The sequence below is a fragment of the Ixodes scapularis genome, unplaced genomic scaffold (assembly GCF_016920785.2).
Source record: "Ixodes scapularis isolate PalLabHiFi unplaced genomic scaffold, ASM1692078v2 PGA_scaffold6__148_contigs__length_123643588, whole genome shotgun sequence".
NCBI lineage: Eukaryota > Metazoa > Arthropoda > Arachnida > Ixodida > Ixodidae > Ixodes > Ixodes scapularis.
Genome location: NW_024609881.1, coordinates 122016403 through 122033209, shown reverse-complemented (window position 1 = coordinate 122033209; position 16807 = coordinate 122016403). Strand labels below are relative to the sequence as shown.

The following is a 16807-nucleotide window of genomic DNA, read 5'->3' as shown; positions in this document are numbered from 1 at the left end:
AGGATAGTAAGAAGCATAGCCTCTCTTAAAGTTCATGCGCATACTTTGTTTCGTCTCAGAGTCACTTCGATCTTCCTCCTAATGCACTATTACAACTCTTTTTTGTTACACATTCTTTGCAAGAAATGAGTTGCTGGGGCCATGTGTAGAGTTTGTAGAGTTTGTAGTGTGCCTGTGACAAGAACGGGTCAGTTTTATTGTTTGGCACAGTAGAGTCTTGAGAAGACCTGCACAATAGCACAACAAAGGCACAACTACCCAGAAACAACACATTCACGCTACATTCCTTTCGGTCCCGTGTTTTGTGGAGGGGAAGCGTTGCAGCTTGCAGAGTCTATCAGAAAAGAGGCAATGAGGAGGTCGAGGTAGTTTCGTTTACTTACGCCTGTTGTTTACCTTCGTGCTCTCACCTTGGGAGGCTCGGCCTTCGGACGGTTTTTCTTGTGTCCCTTAACGACCTGAATTCGGGCCGACGCGTAATCAAACGACGGTGCCAACGAGGACACAAGCGGCCACAACGTTATCGGAGCTGACAACACTGTGGTTAGTTTTGTAACATTCTACGCTCTGGAGAAGAAGGCTATATACAAAGCGTCATGCGTTACAGTAATACAATAGGTAATAGCAACTGTCTTATAATATATAAAGTCAGTTTCTTAGGAAAAGTCTTCACCATATTATATAGGTCTTCGCTACAGTAACATCTAAAGTAATTGCATAGCAGCATTATAAGTGTGCCTCAGCTTTACCTCACAGCATCTCTATCGCATCTATTTTCTATTACGGGCTTTTTATGGAGGCTTTACTGTCATCTGCAATCTGGCAGATTGCAGCGACACCTTCTTGAAAAGTGCCCAAACATTCGCCCACAGTTTTAACGGCGTACGCTGCTGCTTCTCATGCGTTTCTTTTTATTTACTTTTTTTTTTTTTTAACTTACCTGCTCCAGAAAAAGAGACCAGTTTTCCTGATTGGGGACGGCAACCTAGGGCAAAGACCAAAGAGAGCACTGCACTTGCTCAACCATCAATTTGAAGTGCCAACAACGATGCCATGTAGCATATGTCGTCCTATATAAACCATTGGACTCCATGTACAGCGTGTCTTTGATCCCCAAAAGTATTACGGCGTTTGTTTCGACACAAAAATAAAGCGTGCGTCGTTAAACGCTCCGTCTCCTACTAAATGTAGCCCTAGAAGTACGGACCAGACGCCAAAGTTTCGGAACTAACCGTTATCTAATTCAAAAGTTACAAGTCATTTTCTGAAACTTTCAACGGGAAAATGGGGCCCGTTTTTGGTAGTTTATGCCATTCAGCCTCATGCATTCATGGGCTTTGTCAGCCGCTGTTTCGCCAGTGAAAATTTGGGAAAGCGTTAAACAATTTTTAATGAGATAACGGTCTGTTCCGACATTTTGGCATCTGGTTCGAACCGCTGGCGCTACCTGTGGGTGAAAACAGGGAAATGGGATGTTCTCTTCAGCATCTTGTGTTGCTGATGCACGACAAACCATGACAGTCTTTTGGGAGAGAACATGCCATATTGCGTTATCGCAAAGTCTGCTTGTTCTAGCGGGCAACATTGGCTAAACTGTTTCAGTATAAACTGCTCTGCTGTTAACTATTCCACATTAACATAACGATGTCATGGGCACCCCTGATGGGCAATGTGCGATACTTACGACTTTCTAAGAGAAATCGCGCATCTGACCCCGAAAAAGCAGGGAGCCATCTTCGAGGATTTTGCAGTCTTAAATCGAAGAACTGCTCCGCAGCTCCAGTTTCCTATCCGTGCCACGAGGGGGCAGTGCAGACGTGCCACGTACCCGCACGGCGGCGTGCAGCGGGGTGTCTCCGTCGCAGCCCACGGCGTTGACGCTGGCGCCGTGGCTGAGGAGGCTTATGACGCACGCGAGGCGGCCTCTGGCGACCATTATGTGCAGCGCCGTGTTGCCCTGGAAGTTTTTCGCATCCAGGTCGCAGCCCAGCTCAATCATCGTCTCCAGGCACTGGGCAGGAACCGCAAGGGCGTGAAAAGATACCATATTTTTTAATTACATTGGCACAGGCAAGAGCATTTAGACAAAATCCCTAGTGTACGAAGACCAGCAAGATGGTCAGAATGGATCACCCAAAGTGGGGAAGTGGAGAACCACAAGGAAATACTCAACTTTCTGCTTCGTTACAGGGGCCCTGCAACGACTTTTAGACTGGTTTTTAATTTCCACCGAACCTGAGCCAATTGAAGGTAGTAACTTAGTGAAACTTTCCTTTTCTAGAAATTTGCTTTATTCTAAAAGTTATAGGCAAATTAAAATGACAAAAACGAGCAAAAAACAACCTCCCTCATTACGTCCCTGGTCCTGGCTTGGATGGCCAATGAGCTGCGGCTTACATTGATGGTCGCTTCCCCCCCAGCATCACGCTCGTCAACCGCTCGTTGCTTGCCTCAGCCCTCTACCACGCTTGCCGACATGAATTTACCGGGCCTGTCAGAGTTGGAGCCCTGAATCCTCGACAGAAGCGCAGAGCTGAGGAGGACACTCCTTGTAAGCATCTGAAGCGCGCTGGCGAAGCCTCTCGAACCCAAAACTCGACACCGCTAAAGTTCCGGGCGGGTCTCCTGTGGCACGAGACCACAGGAGATGCATTCATTCTTTTGCTTCTTGCAAAAGTGCTGCCCACCACATCGTGCGTCGTCTGCTAGGATCCGCGGGGGCGCATGCGCTGGCCTGCGCCACCCCTTTCCCCGCTTGGTGGAGGCTATGCCGACAGGTCATGATCATTGTGCTTTGTTTCTGGTTTTCATACTTTCTAAACTGCATTTGTTTCTTTTCTCCTCTAAAATACTGAACAAAAGTTATTTTAATAAATAACTGAAACGGTTTGCGCGACTCATAATTTGTATTTTGTCTAAAAAAAGCTTTTAGCGGCTCTGACCAGTCGTAAGGCATTAGCTGACCAGAACCGACGATGTTATGAATTTGTCACTTGCTACGCGCGTTTGGCACCACAGGCCGTCCCCGTAGGAGGAGGAGATTTCCGCGTAGCCCGGTTAAATTTTACACACTGATATTTAGTGACTCTTTCCACGGTCACTGGGTTGCCCAAACCACAAAGGGGTGTGGAAATTGCAAAAATGTGGACACTTACATGGGATTGCGGGGCCCCTTTAAGAAGACAGCTCTCACAATTTTCACCTAAACCAACCTCACTGCCCTACACCATCCCACCAACCCCAAATGACTTAAAGGGGCACTGACACATCAAAATCATATTTTTTTTATTATCCGAAACGATTGAAAACAATGCCGAGACATTACCCTCAGAATTCGAAATTTGGAAATTCAGTATTTGTGAAGTAAAAAAAACAATTTCCAAATGCTGAATTCGAAGTTCCCGCGTGATCGGCGCCGGTGCCCTGACGTCAAATATTGCGGAGTCCTGAGAGTCCACTTTCTTTCACCACCCCCTGCTGTTGCCATGGCGACCCAAAGGGAGGAGGAAAGGAGCGACCGCCGGCGTTGGGCGGCGGACCGGTTTTGAGCAGTGTCGCCCGTTTTCCGTTGGAGGATACAAATCCAGGAGACGGCACCAAAACGAACTCCCGATTTTTGGTATTTCAAAAAGAAGGGCCGTAGTGCGTTCGCAATTGCGTTAAAAAACATGTTTTAGGATTGCCGTTATTAAATGTTATAGAGATGTCGCCTACAAAGCTTCTAAATTTCATGATTCTTGACGTCACGAATCAAAAGAAGCGAGGAGGCGAGAGGCGGGAGAATCAAACAACAAAAATAAAAAGGCGCGCTCGCGCGTGGAAAATTTTTTTTTCGCAATGCGGTTTTTTTTGCGTGTCTATGACCACAACTTGCATCGTTTTAGACGATAAAAATAAATACGAGCTTTGGGGTGTCAGTGCCCCTTTAAGTCAAGAGGCTCGGCGTAACACTTGTTCATTCATTTCACAGTCCGCACCCACTGTATAGCTTTCAGGGGCCCTCTTCCGCACAAATAAAATTATCCTATGCAGCACATTGACAAATGTCTGCTTTATTAGCTCACAAAAAAGCTTGTATCATACATAAACCATCATTAACATACTTTGTCATTCACAAAATTCGTCATACCTCGTCATAAGACCTATAAAAAAAACAAATCTCCATATAGTCTGCAATGCATAAAATTTTGACTCTTAGACATAAAACATATTCAGGAGAAAGTTGAATATGCTCGCTAATGATAGACCGTTGAAGCAGTTTCCCAGGGTGCAATTTTTCGAGGAAAACGTTGCACGCGACGCCGTTCGACCAGCCTCGTCATTATCCTCTTTCCCAATGCCAACGATCAGGTTCCGTATTCTGAATGATTCGCTATACTTCCCGTCCTCAACTGGCCCCCCACACTGGGTGCGAACGTTCTTGAGCCACGTCAAAAAGGCTAGCGGAGCTTCCACGTGCCGCAGCCCTGCACTGCTGCAAAAGCACGTGACTTGGTCTCGTGTCTCATTCGCACGCGCTCTAGTGCCAAATGAAGCTACTTATTCATGCTAGGAGCTTTGACAGTGCTAGAGCAGCACAGGAACTACACCAGCCTTGACAACGTGGTACAAAAACTGGCCTTGCTACCGTGTTGCCAATTTTGTCACTTTTGGCATCGCCGCAACTTTGTCAGTTCGACTGCACTCCCTCCTCGCTCTCAGAAAACTATGTCGCTTACGAACTTGCGAGTGGATCCATGCCTGTTGGACCTAAAGGGTAGCGGCCACTCTGGCAAGACAGGGTAGCATTCCAAATGGCCTTACCTGCGTGGTCTTGGCCCAGTGCAGTGGAGTTCCGCCGTGCTTCATGTCTTCTATCTGGAAGTTGTGCCCGTTCTGTTCAACGTGGTCTCGCCCTAGGCTGAAGAAAAAGAAAGATGTGGAGTTACTACCTCTCGACTAATGAAATACCAATGGGAGAGACTGTTTGCGACGTCCAAGACGTTACGAGGTCACCGAGCGAGAAGCTTAAGCGTCGCTTTCAGAGAAGAAAAAACTTTGCAGAAATGACTGATCGATTGTGCCTTACAAAAATTAGAAAAAAGGCAGAGTGCTCTAAACTTCACCACGACAGCCGAATCCTTTTGAGCTCACGTCAAAATTATTGTTGAACTAAGAACCTCACAGTCCTGATTATCTATTTGGATATGGCACAAACAAGAGCTGGCACACCTCTTAAACTTGAATTAAATATTTTGGGGCTCCAAGTTTTTTTACGTGTTTGACGCGTAGACCAAGTCGCAGATCAAGCAAAAATAAATCCCCAAGTGAAGGAGAAGAAGGAAAGGATCAGTACGTGTCAGGGACGATGCTGATTTGTCTCGCACAGTTGGCTCGCACCCTGAACCAATGGCAAAGGAAAACTCTCCAGTGCCAATAGAAAGCGGGGTCAGTTAGGTCGCACTCATAAGTGACACAATAGGATTGGGTGTTACTGTACATCTGCGTCTCTGCTCCTCATTGCATGCAAGACGGAAGGCACACCTACCTTCAATCACCTTCTCACATAGCAAAGAACCACTTTGCTAGGATTAACTTTACAAGGTGTTTGGACTAACTGACTTGTTACTACATAATGTTGAAGACAATCGGTTACGTGGTATCAGTCTCGCCAAAATTATGACATTTAGTAGTTAGTGGCATACAGGCTGCATTTCAGTTGTTGGGCCAAAGGTGCACTTAACTCTGTTGTGGAGAGGCACTTCTGTTATACAAATCATAACTTTTAAGTAGAGGTTAACCGTTGTTAGTAAGAACACTTGCTAGGTGGCACAAGACGCCATCCGATTTCAAGAGTCCAGTTGTATGCGTTCATCCAATTAGTGCCTACCAGGTGCTGTTGTTTCTGTCGGCAAGGTTGACGGAGGCGGAGTTTACGTCGGCGCCCTCTTTGAGGAGCTCCCGGACGCACTCCGGCTTGTCCGTGAGGCAGGCCAGTTGCAGGGGGGTGTAGCCGTCGTTGTTCACCTGATTGATGACGGCCGTAGGGGCGGGTCTCACCGACAGCGCCTGGAAGACGGATCACTGTTACGGTCCCGGCACGTTCAGATGGCAGCCCGTATTTTTAATCTTCCTCTCGCAAGCGCACAATTCCGTTTTGCTCGCAAGTCACGTGGAACGAGACGGTGAAGGCCTGTTCGCATGTACTGCACAGCATTAACTGAGCGCTATAGACACAGCTCTGACTTTGCACTCTATGAGAGTATATGACCCGGACTCTGTTTTTGCGCACAACAGAGCACCAACTCTGCCCCGAGTCAGCGGCTGACAGTAGTGTCGATGCAGCGTTCATGACATGGGATTGCAATTATTCGTTCCTTGCAAATGAGCAATGAAATTAAGTTTTACGTAAACAAAATAATTTTTTATAAAAACGATAAGTTTGGCCACAAAAGCAAAATGCTAAACCCAACCCAACATTAAAAAAAAAAAAAAAAAAAAGACGCAGCACAGCTGAAGCACAACTGCCAAGCCTGAAGGCTCATTCACAGACTTGCATTCGCTTTTGAGGAAGTTCTTGCAATCGTTTACGACGAGAAAACACACTGTCACAATCTATGAGGCGACTCTGGAACTGCATTTCAATGCAGAGAGCAAGTTTGTCTGCTTCTTGCTCAGGGGATAGCGGTGACGTCAGAACGCCGAGCCCTGATTGGCTGATCGCGACCCCCTATCTGAGCGTCGTCTGCTCGCAACGTCGTCTGCGTCTGTCTTACCTTTCCTGTGACTTTTGGAAGTGCAGAAGCCAGATTCACGAAACGATCTTACGCCAAAAATGTGCGTAAGACAAAACTTAAGAACAAATTTGTATTCACGAAACAAAATTTTCGTAAGTGTTGCGCAGATTACGACGAAATCCTACAACAGCTCCGAAGCTGTCTTTCGCACTTCTTACGATCAAATCAGCATGGCCGACAGCGTCGCAGTCGCGACGGCCCACGGACGTTTATTTTTCTATGTGCGCTTCTCACGCGTCCCGACTTCAAGCAGCAAGAAAAAAAGTAAAAAGCACTTGAAACAGACCACGACGAACAAGAACGCTGGATCCACTAACACCCGGGAAAAGCTCCAACGGCCACGATTCCACCGAACGCGACCAAGCGAGCGCGGCAGTTAGGCCTAGCAGGCACTCCGCGACACGGCGACCGTCTGCCCACGACCGGCTGGCGTGCTGAATAGAATATGCCCGCGCGACCCTTGTGAACCCTTCCCGTATTATACTATGATCGCTGACCTCAATGTTAGATTAAGAGGTCAATTTCTTCCTCTTGTTATCTCCTTGCTTCCCGAGGCAACGGTGACTCTCGCCAGTGAAAAAGCGGTGAATCTCCGACAGACGCAGGAAAGGTAAAGCAGCCATCGCTTTGACTAGCAGACGTAAAGCAGACGACGTTAACTGCGCCAACCCACCGGTCGCCGTTAAAGAATGAGGGGTCTCGCCGCACACGAAAGGAGGGAAAAAGGGTTTGGGAGGGAACTTGCGGACACTAACACGCTCACTCTCGGTTCTTAGCAAACGAACCTGGGCGCCTCAGGACACCTCGCCACTAAGTCCTTTGACTTCCCTCCTTGATGAGCGTCTGGTAGTTGTTAGACAAAAACAACGTACCGCTCAAGTTATTTCATCTGCCCTTTCCAAAAGGCGTAGTCGAGCTCGCTCGTAAAGACCTGCACTTCCGAAAGTCGCAGGAAAGGTAAGACAGACGTAGACGACGTTGCGAGCAGACGACGTTGCAAAGGAGCAGACGACGCTCAATAGGGGGTCAAGATCAGCCAATCAGAGCTCGGCGTTCTGACGTCACCGCTACTTCCTTTGTCATGCGCAGAAGACGAAAATGAGCCCACTTCCGAGGCGTATAGAGCGAAGGGTTTGCAGTATTTGCATGATCCCCATGTAGGTACTACAATCTATGAAAAATAGTTGTTTACAACATTGTCAAAAGTTTTTAGAGGAGAAAGAATGATGCGCAGGAGAGAACATAAATGGCCGAGTGTTCTACCCGAACGACGCAAGAGACATCCTAAGATGTTTTAAAGTCGCAGGCTCTTGCAAGAACCAGCCTTAAAGAAGTGTCGGGCCAAGTGTGCCCCACCTTGATGAGCTCCTTGGTTGTGACGGCGGCTGCGTGGTAAATGGTGTCCCCGTTGTGGTCGGTGAGGTTGAGCGGAGCGTCCATGCCCATCAGCACCTGAACAGAGTTGAGCTTCTGGGCACGCACTGCGATGTGGAGCGGCGTGGCAAGGGTGTCCTGGGCAGGCTGGCAGATCTGCCTGCAGGACACCGAAAAAAACCCTTCGTCTCAGACGTCCCACATGCAAACTGCACTGACTGTGTCTGGACTCGCAGTCTGACATATCAAAGGTGACGAATTACGGTGTCGTGTGACCACGTGGCACAGTGTAATTGAACATTACGCCGCCACTTTATACATGTTGTTGACACCGTGACCTCATACCGAGTTACTTAACACCAAGCGTCGCGTGACCTGGCACAACCTAAGGCACGTCGCACGATGACGCGACCCTTAGTGGCGTCCCACTAAATGTGGCGGGAGATTAGCCCGCTTGATTTTGCTGATGACGTTGCTTCCGTCAACACGGAATGGTGACACAGCACATCCTAACTTCCCCGTCAAAATAACCCCGCATTAACACAGTGTCTGCCAAATGCAAAAAACACCGTACGACGTAATACACGCGAAGGACTCACCAAGCAGACGGGAACTCGCGTGGCCACCTGGTAGATCTGAAAGCATTCTATAACATAGCACAAACCCCAACTCGGTTTCCGTCAAAAGGCCATTTTGATCTGTGCCTGCCAAACACGAAAAGCACCGTACGATCTAGTGCATGCGATTGAGAGACTCGGTGGATACTCACACGGCAGCCTTCTGGCTCTCGAAGCGATCTACGACGTGGCACAACTCTCGACTCTGCAGTAAAGGCCCATTCACACACTTGCACTTGACTCCGACGCAACCGGCATTTAAGCCTCTTGTGACGCCTTACGACCGGCTGTGCTGCTCTGGAGCCAGTCGTAAGCCATCACAAAAGGCTTAAAAACTGGTATTTAGCCTTTCCAGTCATAAGCAGTTGCAAGTGTGTGGAACAAGCCTCAAAGGGGTACAAAAACCAAATTCTGAAGCTTATTTCTATGTTGCAATATGATATCGGTAGCAATAGAACCTCATAAACATCAATATTTCGTTGAAAAATGCAAGAAAACATATTTTAAACTGAATAAAACGATAGCCAAAAACCACCCGGTTGTTGGTTATAAAGCTTCGATAGAATGTCGTGACAACATCGGCTTCTAACGGCAGCTCCACTATATGGGAAGTACACTGACCGGTACAGATTACCTAGGCCAGAACATAATACCAAAGGTTTGGTGAAGAAAGCCAAAGCACAGTTGGCCACCTTGGATTCGCTTCGCCACCAAATTGCTTCCACTAATTCTTTGACTTCATTGCAGTTGCAGTTGCAAAATCGTGGCGACGTAAGCGTTTTTTCGTGGTAGTTCTTGAGTGACGATATAAGAATTGCACAGTCATGTTCTCTGTGCTCTGTGCCTTCGCTCGGAAAATTGCGTCCCGTCGAGACCAGTGCAAGCTTCCTCTGCACTGATGCCTTCCCTTCGTTTGTTTAGTGTTCGCCTCTGTGACGAGGAATGTCGCAAAATCGTTGTGGTGTACGCATTTCTTCGTGGTGGCGTGACAATGCTGCAACCACACCACTATCGATGCGATACGCCTCGTGAAATACTCGAGTGATGCCACCATCGTGCTGCTTCACCGAACTCAGCCTGCTTTTCTGCTCGCTTTAATAAATGAGGGATGCTTACTGGAATGGCACCTTCAAAGCAATATTTATTTATTCGTGAAGCTGGCACCCTCGACAAGTCCGGTTGTTGTGATCAGTCAGTGGTAAATTAAATAAGAAGCAATAGACCCTTTTCGAAAGTCAGAGTCACCTTGTGGCACTCCTAAGAGCTCCAATATTGCCGCTCTAATGGCGGTGATAGCAAATCATGCTCGGCTAAATCAAGCACCCTCGATTTCGTTAGTCGAAGGTGTCGTAAAAGGACCGACACCTTTTCTTCTTTCTGCTCGATGCTCTCGAAAACGTTCGTATTTGCTGGTCTAGAGGAGCCCTGTACTGCCGCCATTAGAGCGTCGGGTTTGGCTTTGCCCAGGTGGGTAGACTGACTTCCGGGAAGGGTCTATTGCCTATGTATGGTTCTGCCATTACCTTAAACAAGATGAGGCAGGAAACCTATTAGCATCTCGCCTCGTGTGAGATAAGAGGTGCCTTAGCCGCCTCGCGACGGTGTCGTCCCGTTCAAAGCTCGCGTCCGGAGCAGACGAATCACTACGTGTTATTCTAGCGCGCATGACTCCGCCGGGTCCACACCTCCTGGTGATATGTTACAGCCCTTGGGCACTCTAACTAAGCTAGGTAGTGACGCGCTGAAGCCACCAAGTGTCAACGCTCGTAGCTACGGTATGCTTAAGCCCACGGAGGTCAATGACGTCGCAGGAAAGTCGTGGGCACGACGGATATCCCAAAACGCACCGCGCTCTTCGATGGCTGATTTTGAAGCAACCGCTAGAATCTAACATTTGAAACGAAAAATACAGCCATCGGTTTGATATACAAGCATGCGATTGTCATTAGCAGATAGAGATAATCATGTTCAACTTATTTATGAATATAAGAGGTATACTTTAAGGTTTCCATTCAGTACCCCTCTGAAGAGACATTGACACCCCCCAAAAAAAAATTTTTTTAATTTTTTCCATGCAATTTAATTTGGTGGCAGAAGACTACCATATCAATATTTTGCTACACTGCGTCAAAAATATTTTTAATAAAGTAAAAAAAACGCAACTGGACTGAGAAGGAAGGAGAAATGTAGAGGAGGAGATAGTTGCCGAAAGTCACATGGCTACACCCGACTGCGTTTTTTTTTTTTTTCTTCTCGCTTTTCCGGTTCTACAAAGCAGACGAAAGACACGCATGTCAGCGCGTTTTTCAAGCTCTTACCAATTCGCGTTAGTAAGGCGAGCGACGTCTTCAGCCAGGAGAAGGGGCGACGACTCAGCGACGTCCTCGTGCAAATCAGCTTGTTGGTCAAGTGTGTTGTACGGAATAAATTTTAATTTTTTTTATCAGTAAACAATTTGCCTTCCCAAGCTAATTTGCTGGTACTGCGAACAACAGTTTTGAAATGGAGGTCCCACGCCTGTCGTCTGCGCCATCGCCTAGTCCGCTTCGCTCAGCCTTTGAGCCCGAGACTCCCGCGATAAGACGCCATGTTGAGAATTATGGAGAGGCTGCAAAGAGTGCTTCCAGTTCTTTGTGCAACTTTCTTTTTCCAATCAACGTATTTGCAGCTTTTTAGATGCCCCAAAGTATGGGTATCATACTTCTTTCTATTTTTAATACTGAGTGTGTGCCTTCGATGACCCACGACTTTGATTATATTCAGTGTGTGTGTCTAAACCACAGAGAATATGTGACCATGTTGAAGAGAGTGAGCGCAACTCAAACCGGCCAGTTCTCGATCGGCGGTTCTCGGGCGGGAGGGCGGAAAGAAAATGAATTTCAAGCCGCAAATTGTGTTCTGGGTAGTTGGGCTCTTATATGTTACGTAGAAATAAAACCTTGGCGAGCGTAAATACACTGTCCCTTTAAGAAAAACAAGGCGTCTGCCGAGCACGAAGAGCAGCGCACGATGGAGCGGAGGGAGACTCACGCGGCCACCTTCTGGTTCTTGAAGCAGTCCACGAGCCCGAGGTGTGCGGCCAGGTGTGCCAGGGTCCAGGAGGGGTTGTTGCGCACAAGGAGGACCACCTCCTGCACCAGGTCCTTGGAGAGCAGGTCCGGCACGCACTCCAGCAGCAGGGGCAGCTTGTCCCGCAGTTGCACAAAGCTCACCTCCGCAGCCACCTGGTCCTTGGTGCGCAGCAGACTGCACGAGACCGCGCCGTCCGCGGGCAGAATTGAGACAACAAGGGGCCTGAGCAAACCGTGTGGCACTTAATTCCCTTTGAGTGTCACGCCCAACTATGTTCGGGCACGTTCCCGTCTGGGTTCAGTTTCGTTTTTCTCCCCGTCCCTCCAAACGGGGCCGCCATTTGTTGCACGTATAGCGGCAAATATGAGCAAGCGAGGAAAACAATGCTTTAGTACGTACCTTGTAAAGTCAAGTTTTGATGGCACATATTTTTTTTTTTTTTTTTAAGGGGGGACATTACCCAGAGAAAAAAAAAATCTGCAAAAAACATTCATTTTGAAAAATTACATATTTACATCCATCTACATCCAGGGAGTATTCACAGAAATTTCCACTAGTTTACACTGCATAGTTACTTTTTAATAAATTATTTTCTGTCCACTGAAGCTAAAGAAAAGGTAGGGTTTGGAGCACTTTGAACACATTTTTCTCCATTCCACTTTTTGGTATAAATTCCATTTTAGTCAATCTATCGTTTGATAATGGCAACACAGGGAAGGCCCGTTCTTCACTTTTCCTGACTGAAATTTAATAAGGAATGCACCTATGAAGTTTGTTTGTCATTTTAAAGATGTCTTTTATAAAAAAAATGTTGACATTTTGTCGGAGACGCAGAAGACCAAAAAGTTGGCCAATTTTGCGGAAGAGAAAATTGATAGAAATCAATGACTTTTTTCAAAAAACTTTCTATAGGCGCACGTCCTAGGCATTCTGCTACCTATCTAGCGAAAAAAATCTTGAATATTGTGATAGTTTTCCGACGATAGATTAACTAAACAATGTAGGGGTGATTGCTGATAGAAGCTGCCCTAATTTCCTTCCCACCTAACCGACAGACCTGAAATTTTGTTATGCACCCCTAGCATGACCACCAGCCTACCCTGCAAATTTCATTAATTTTAAGCCAAGGGTTCAAAAGTTGACCCTCCCAGGGGGTGTAGCGATTTTTGTTTTGGTATGTTCCTGCTACAGAACATTGAATCTATGCAGGTCAACCTCGCGCTTCATGGTGGACACTTTCCTACCATTCTCAAGCGGTCAGTGGCCCTAGCTGGTACGAATGCATCGTGAAAAAGCGAGAGAAGAGCTACGAAGAACGAGATCTAGCACTAGGTCTTATCCTTTCTAATTCTTTGTCCGTCGTATCTTTTTGCGCTGCTTTCTGCCTCCTGGTACTGCGGCATTGAGGAATCTCGGAAACCCTCAAGGGCCCAAAATGTCTAAAATATGGGTCTTGAGGGACTATAGCTATTGCACTAAGCTCAACAAGTCTCGCAAGGTCTGAAAGTCTGATCGGTCTTGAGATAAGAAGCATCTTAAGCCTCACTTTGAGGAGTCTCGCAAAGCTGCAGAGGTCCTACAAGTTTTGGAAGTGAATCCCAGATCTCCAAAAGTTAGGAAAAGCTAAAACAAGGTTCCCCCACTGGAGTGTCAAAAAGTAAATAAGCCACAGAGAGTCTAAACACATATATGGTTCCTTAGGCAACCAAAGGGTCATGTCGCAAAAGTTTCAACCGCATCTCTGCGAGTCTGAAGTGTCAAAAGCGTCTATAAACAAGTTTGAAGAGTTTAATTCTTCAGAGCTGCTCCGGACTGTCATTGAAAACCCCTAAATCAGTCAATTTTAGAATGACTAGGAACACATAGAAAGCGCGCACGCTCGCTAAAGTTACGTGCAGCACGCACAGGGCCAGCAATGCGAAATTCGGACAACATTTTTATCGTGCGCATTTTCGCATCGCCGACCTTTTGAGGAACTTGCGAGCCTTGGCAGAAATGCCCGGTTTATTGAATATGCACGTGGCAAGTTTGCTTTGGAGTCACCTGAAGGCGGCGTGTGGAGACCGGGTGACATCCTTGTGCAACACGACGTCGTACGAGCCAGACTCTGCGCTCTCCGGCGTGCTCACGGCGTACTGGTACAGCACCAAGGAGTCCTCACGAGCCAGGATGTTGCACAGGGCGTACTCGTCGGGCTTCACCTCAAGCACCTGCGGCGGGTAGACTTTATATAGACCCCGAAATCCTAGCCCCAGTGATAAAAAGGGGAAATAATCATCTCAAATGTAGGCTCCTGTAAAGAGAGGCGCATAAAACAAAATTCTTGCTTTTTACAGCACCCTTGGCATCGACGTTGCTCTTAGAGCTTTGTGACTACGCATTTCTCACGTTCTTGCAAGTTTTTGCGACTACAGTAGTCTTGCAAAAAATCGCAGCCCCCTACTGTGTCATGGCGTCAGCGTGAACAAACATGGCGGTGCCCATGGAACAGAGCAGACGCTGGCCTATGGCAACAAGCCACCGAATGATAGGTACAATTCATTTCATCTTATTAGGATGAACCAGTAGATGCTACAAGCCATTCTAGACAATCCAGCGCCGTGAATGTAGCACGCGACTACACGGCCTGCACGCCGCCGCACTCCTCCCGAAAGTCGCGTGAAACCCGCACCGCATTGGATTGGCTCATGGTGTCTGCTGTGGTCTATTGTAAAAAGAAATGGATTATGCGACGGACAAGTTTGTCCGCTCCTTGCGCACCTCCGGCGTTTATCCCCCAAATGCACCCATGTATGTTTGTTTCCCCCAACCTTAACCAATGGAAGCTGCCTCATCATCGCACATTCTCTTATGTTCTTTATGTTGCCCTTTGGTGGGCGTGCCCCACGCCCCTCTGTGTTCCAATGCGCCCAAGCCGCATTTTAGAACACCTGCTTGCTTTGTCTATGTTTTATTTTAGGTCAGGTGGGGTGCAGCTGGCACAAGTCCTCGTAAATCAGTACAATCTACCAAACTCAGCGCGGTGCAGCCACTTCACGAGAGCGCGTGCTCAGCCATTGGCCGCAAGCTCGGCAGTAGCGAAACGTGGCCGCCCACACCAGTATGCCGCAGACGAACTAAGGCAGCGGAAGAACAATATTCATGCTTTCGCATTCACAACTCATAAGAGGTGCTTAGGTGTTTTTGTAGTATTTTTTTGTTCACATAGTATCTGAAGTGTCAGATGTTTGTTTCAGGGTGATACACTCCTATTGTGAACTGTGTGTATGGTCCCGGTCGGCGGATGGATTGACTAGAATGGCTCATAGCACAATGGGGGCTCGTGCGGAAAAGAAGACTGGTGCCACGGAGTTCAGGGATTTTGCTCACCTTCACAGGCCTTCCGACCGAAACTCTGGCTTATTTTTTAGCTTTGCAATATCCCATCCTTGTCACCAAAATGTAGTGGTCACGAATCGCCACTATAAAACTGTGGGTAGGGACATTGCAAAGCTATAAGTATTAGGCCAGAGCCTCGGAAGGACTGCGAGGAAATGGGAAGGCTTGCATGGCGTGGCGCGCGGGACAGTGAGAAGGCAGTGGCCCGGGACCAAGCGGGCACACCGAGGAAAGAATAACACGTCAGACCAGGTCGGAGGTAGAAACAGGACTCCTGTATTTTTAACGAATAGCGCAGTGCTCGGGCTCGCTGTACTAGCCCGCCGCACGCCAACATAAACAAAATACTACACTATCACTTAATTTTATTCGGCTACCAATGCTCATTTTATTTACACTCAGAGGGTAGATGACGATGCAAAGAGCAAGTTGTCTGCTTCAATTGCGCAGGAGTTGCTGAGAAGTTAGAACAATGTCAAGCTCTGATTGGCTTTAATTGAAAGGATAGAAGGTAGACCTCAATGCTAGATGCCTCAAGGTCTACCCATCATTTTTTTCAATCAGCCAATAACAGCTTGGCATTTTCACATCATCGCACCCGTGTGCAAGCAGCGCAGACAAACTTGCGCTCCGCATAGTCAGACAATATTGCTAGTCGACATCAATGTTGGAGCATGCTGTGACAGACTTGTGCAAGTTGAATGACGACTCTTCTCGCCTCATCTACCAAATCCATTATTATTTAATTTCGACATTGGTTGTATGAAATTGTTCTGCACCTTTTACATTAATTTTAAAAAATCGAGTGATCAAATTGACATTAGAATGCTTGTTGCAAGTGCATAACAAGGGGTTTCCAGATTGTGCACAGATTAACGCAATAAATACCTTGTGTGGTTCGGGCTCTAGCCGCGTGGATCGTAGATTTTCGAGAAATCCGCGCAGAAAGGCCATGGCTGGTGGCGGGGCGCCGATGCTGCAATTGTTTTCTGGTTTATTATACGAGCGAACGAATTTAAATGCATTAAATAGGATCAAAACGTTAGTGCTCTGCAATGCTTCCGTCGATGCATTCTCCTCGCGTGACCTCTAAGTTGTCCATTCTAACGAAATGAAACAGTGCGCGTCATGACATTGACGAAACCGAAACGAATTAAAAGCGAAACAAATTGGGCACCATACTGCGACGCGCGAACCGTCAATGGGAGAAGATAAACACCGCACGATTCAAGACTTCGGCCTGTCTTTAAGCCTCTGAAAGTTATCGCAATAAATAATATACTACCTCTAGAACCCTAAATCTCAGGACGGCGTTTTTAATAAATTATACGAGCTCAAATTTCGAAAACAAAAACTGTTCCACTGCAAAGCGTACGGTGATGCGCTATTCTGATGCGGTCTTCTGTCGAACAGTACAACGGGTTCATGAGGCCCTTTAGGGCCCGGGAGTGAGTGAATAATGCCGAAACCTACGTCGGACTTCTGCTGGTTCATTCAGACACTAAGAATGAATTGAAAGTACGGGGAAATTACGGGGAAAAGCCATAACAACCCCGGGAAATACATACATTTGACTGGCGTTCCGACGCT

At 47.2% G+C, this 16807-nt stretch overlaps 1 protein-coding gene across 1 annotated transcript in view; it reads right to left on the bottom strand.

The window, feature by feature from the left end:
* The window catches only part of LOC8023135 (85/88 kDa calcium-independent phospholipase A2), a 29983-nt gene extending 13199 nt beyond the window's left edge, over positions 1-16784 (bottom strand). Inside the window, exons 1-8 of the mRNA XM_029988555.4 lie at positions 16691-16784; positions 16106-16193; positions 13883-14049; positions 11798-12013; positions 8133-8310; positions 5870-6048; positions 4804-4900; positions 1829-2011 (exon numbers count right to left, since the gene is read on the bottom strand). Coding sequence (XP_029844415.3) covers positions 1829-2011; positions 4804-4900; positions 5870-6048; positions 8133-8310; positions 11798-12013; positions 13883-14049; positions 16106-16171 — 1086 coding nt within the window. The 5' untranslated portion in view covers positions 16172-16193; positions 16691-16784. The remainder of the gene's footprint in view (positions 1-1828; positions 2012-4803; positions 4901-5869; positions 6049-8132; positions 8311-11797; positions 12014-13882; positions 14050-16105; positions 16194-16690) is intronic.
* Positions 16785-16807: the final 23 nt, after the last annotated feature.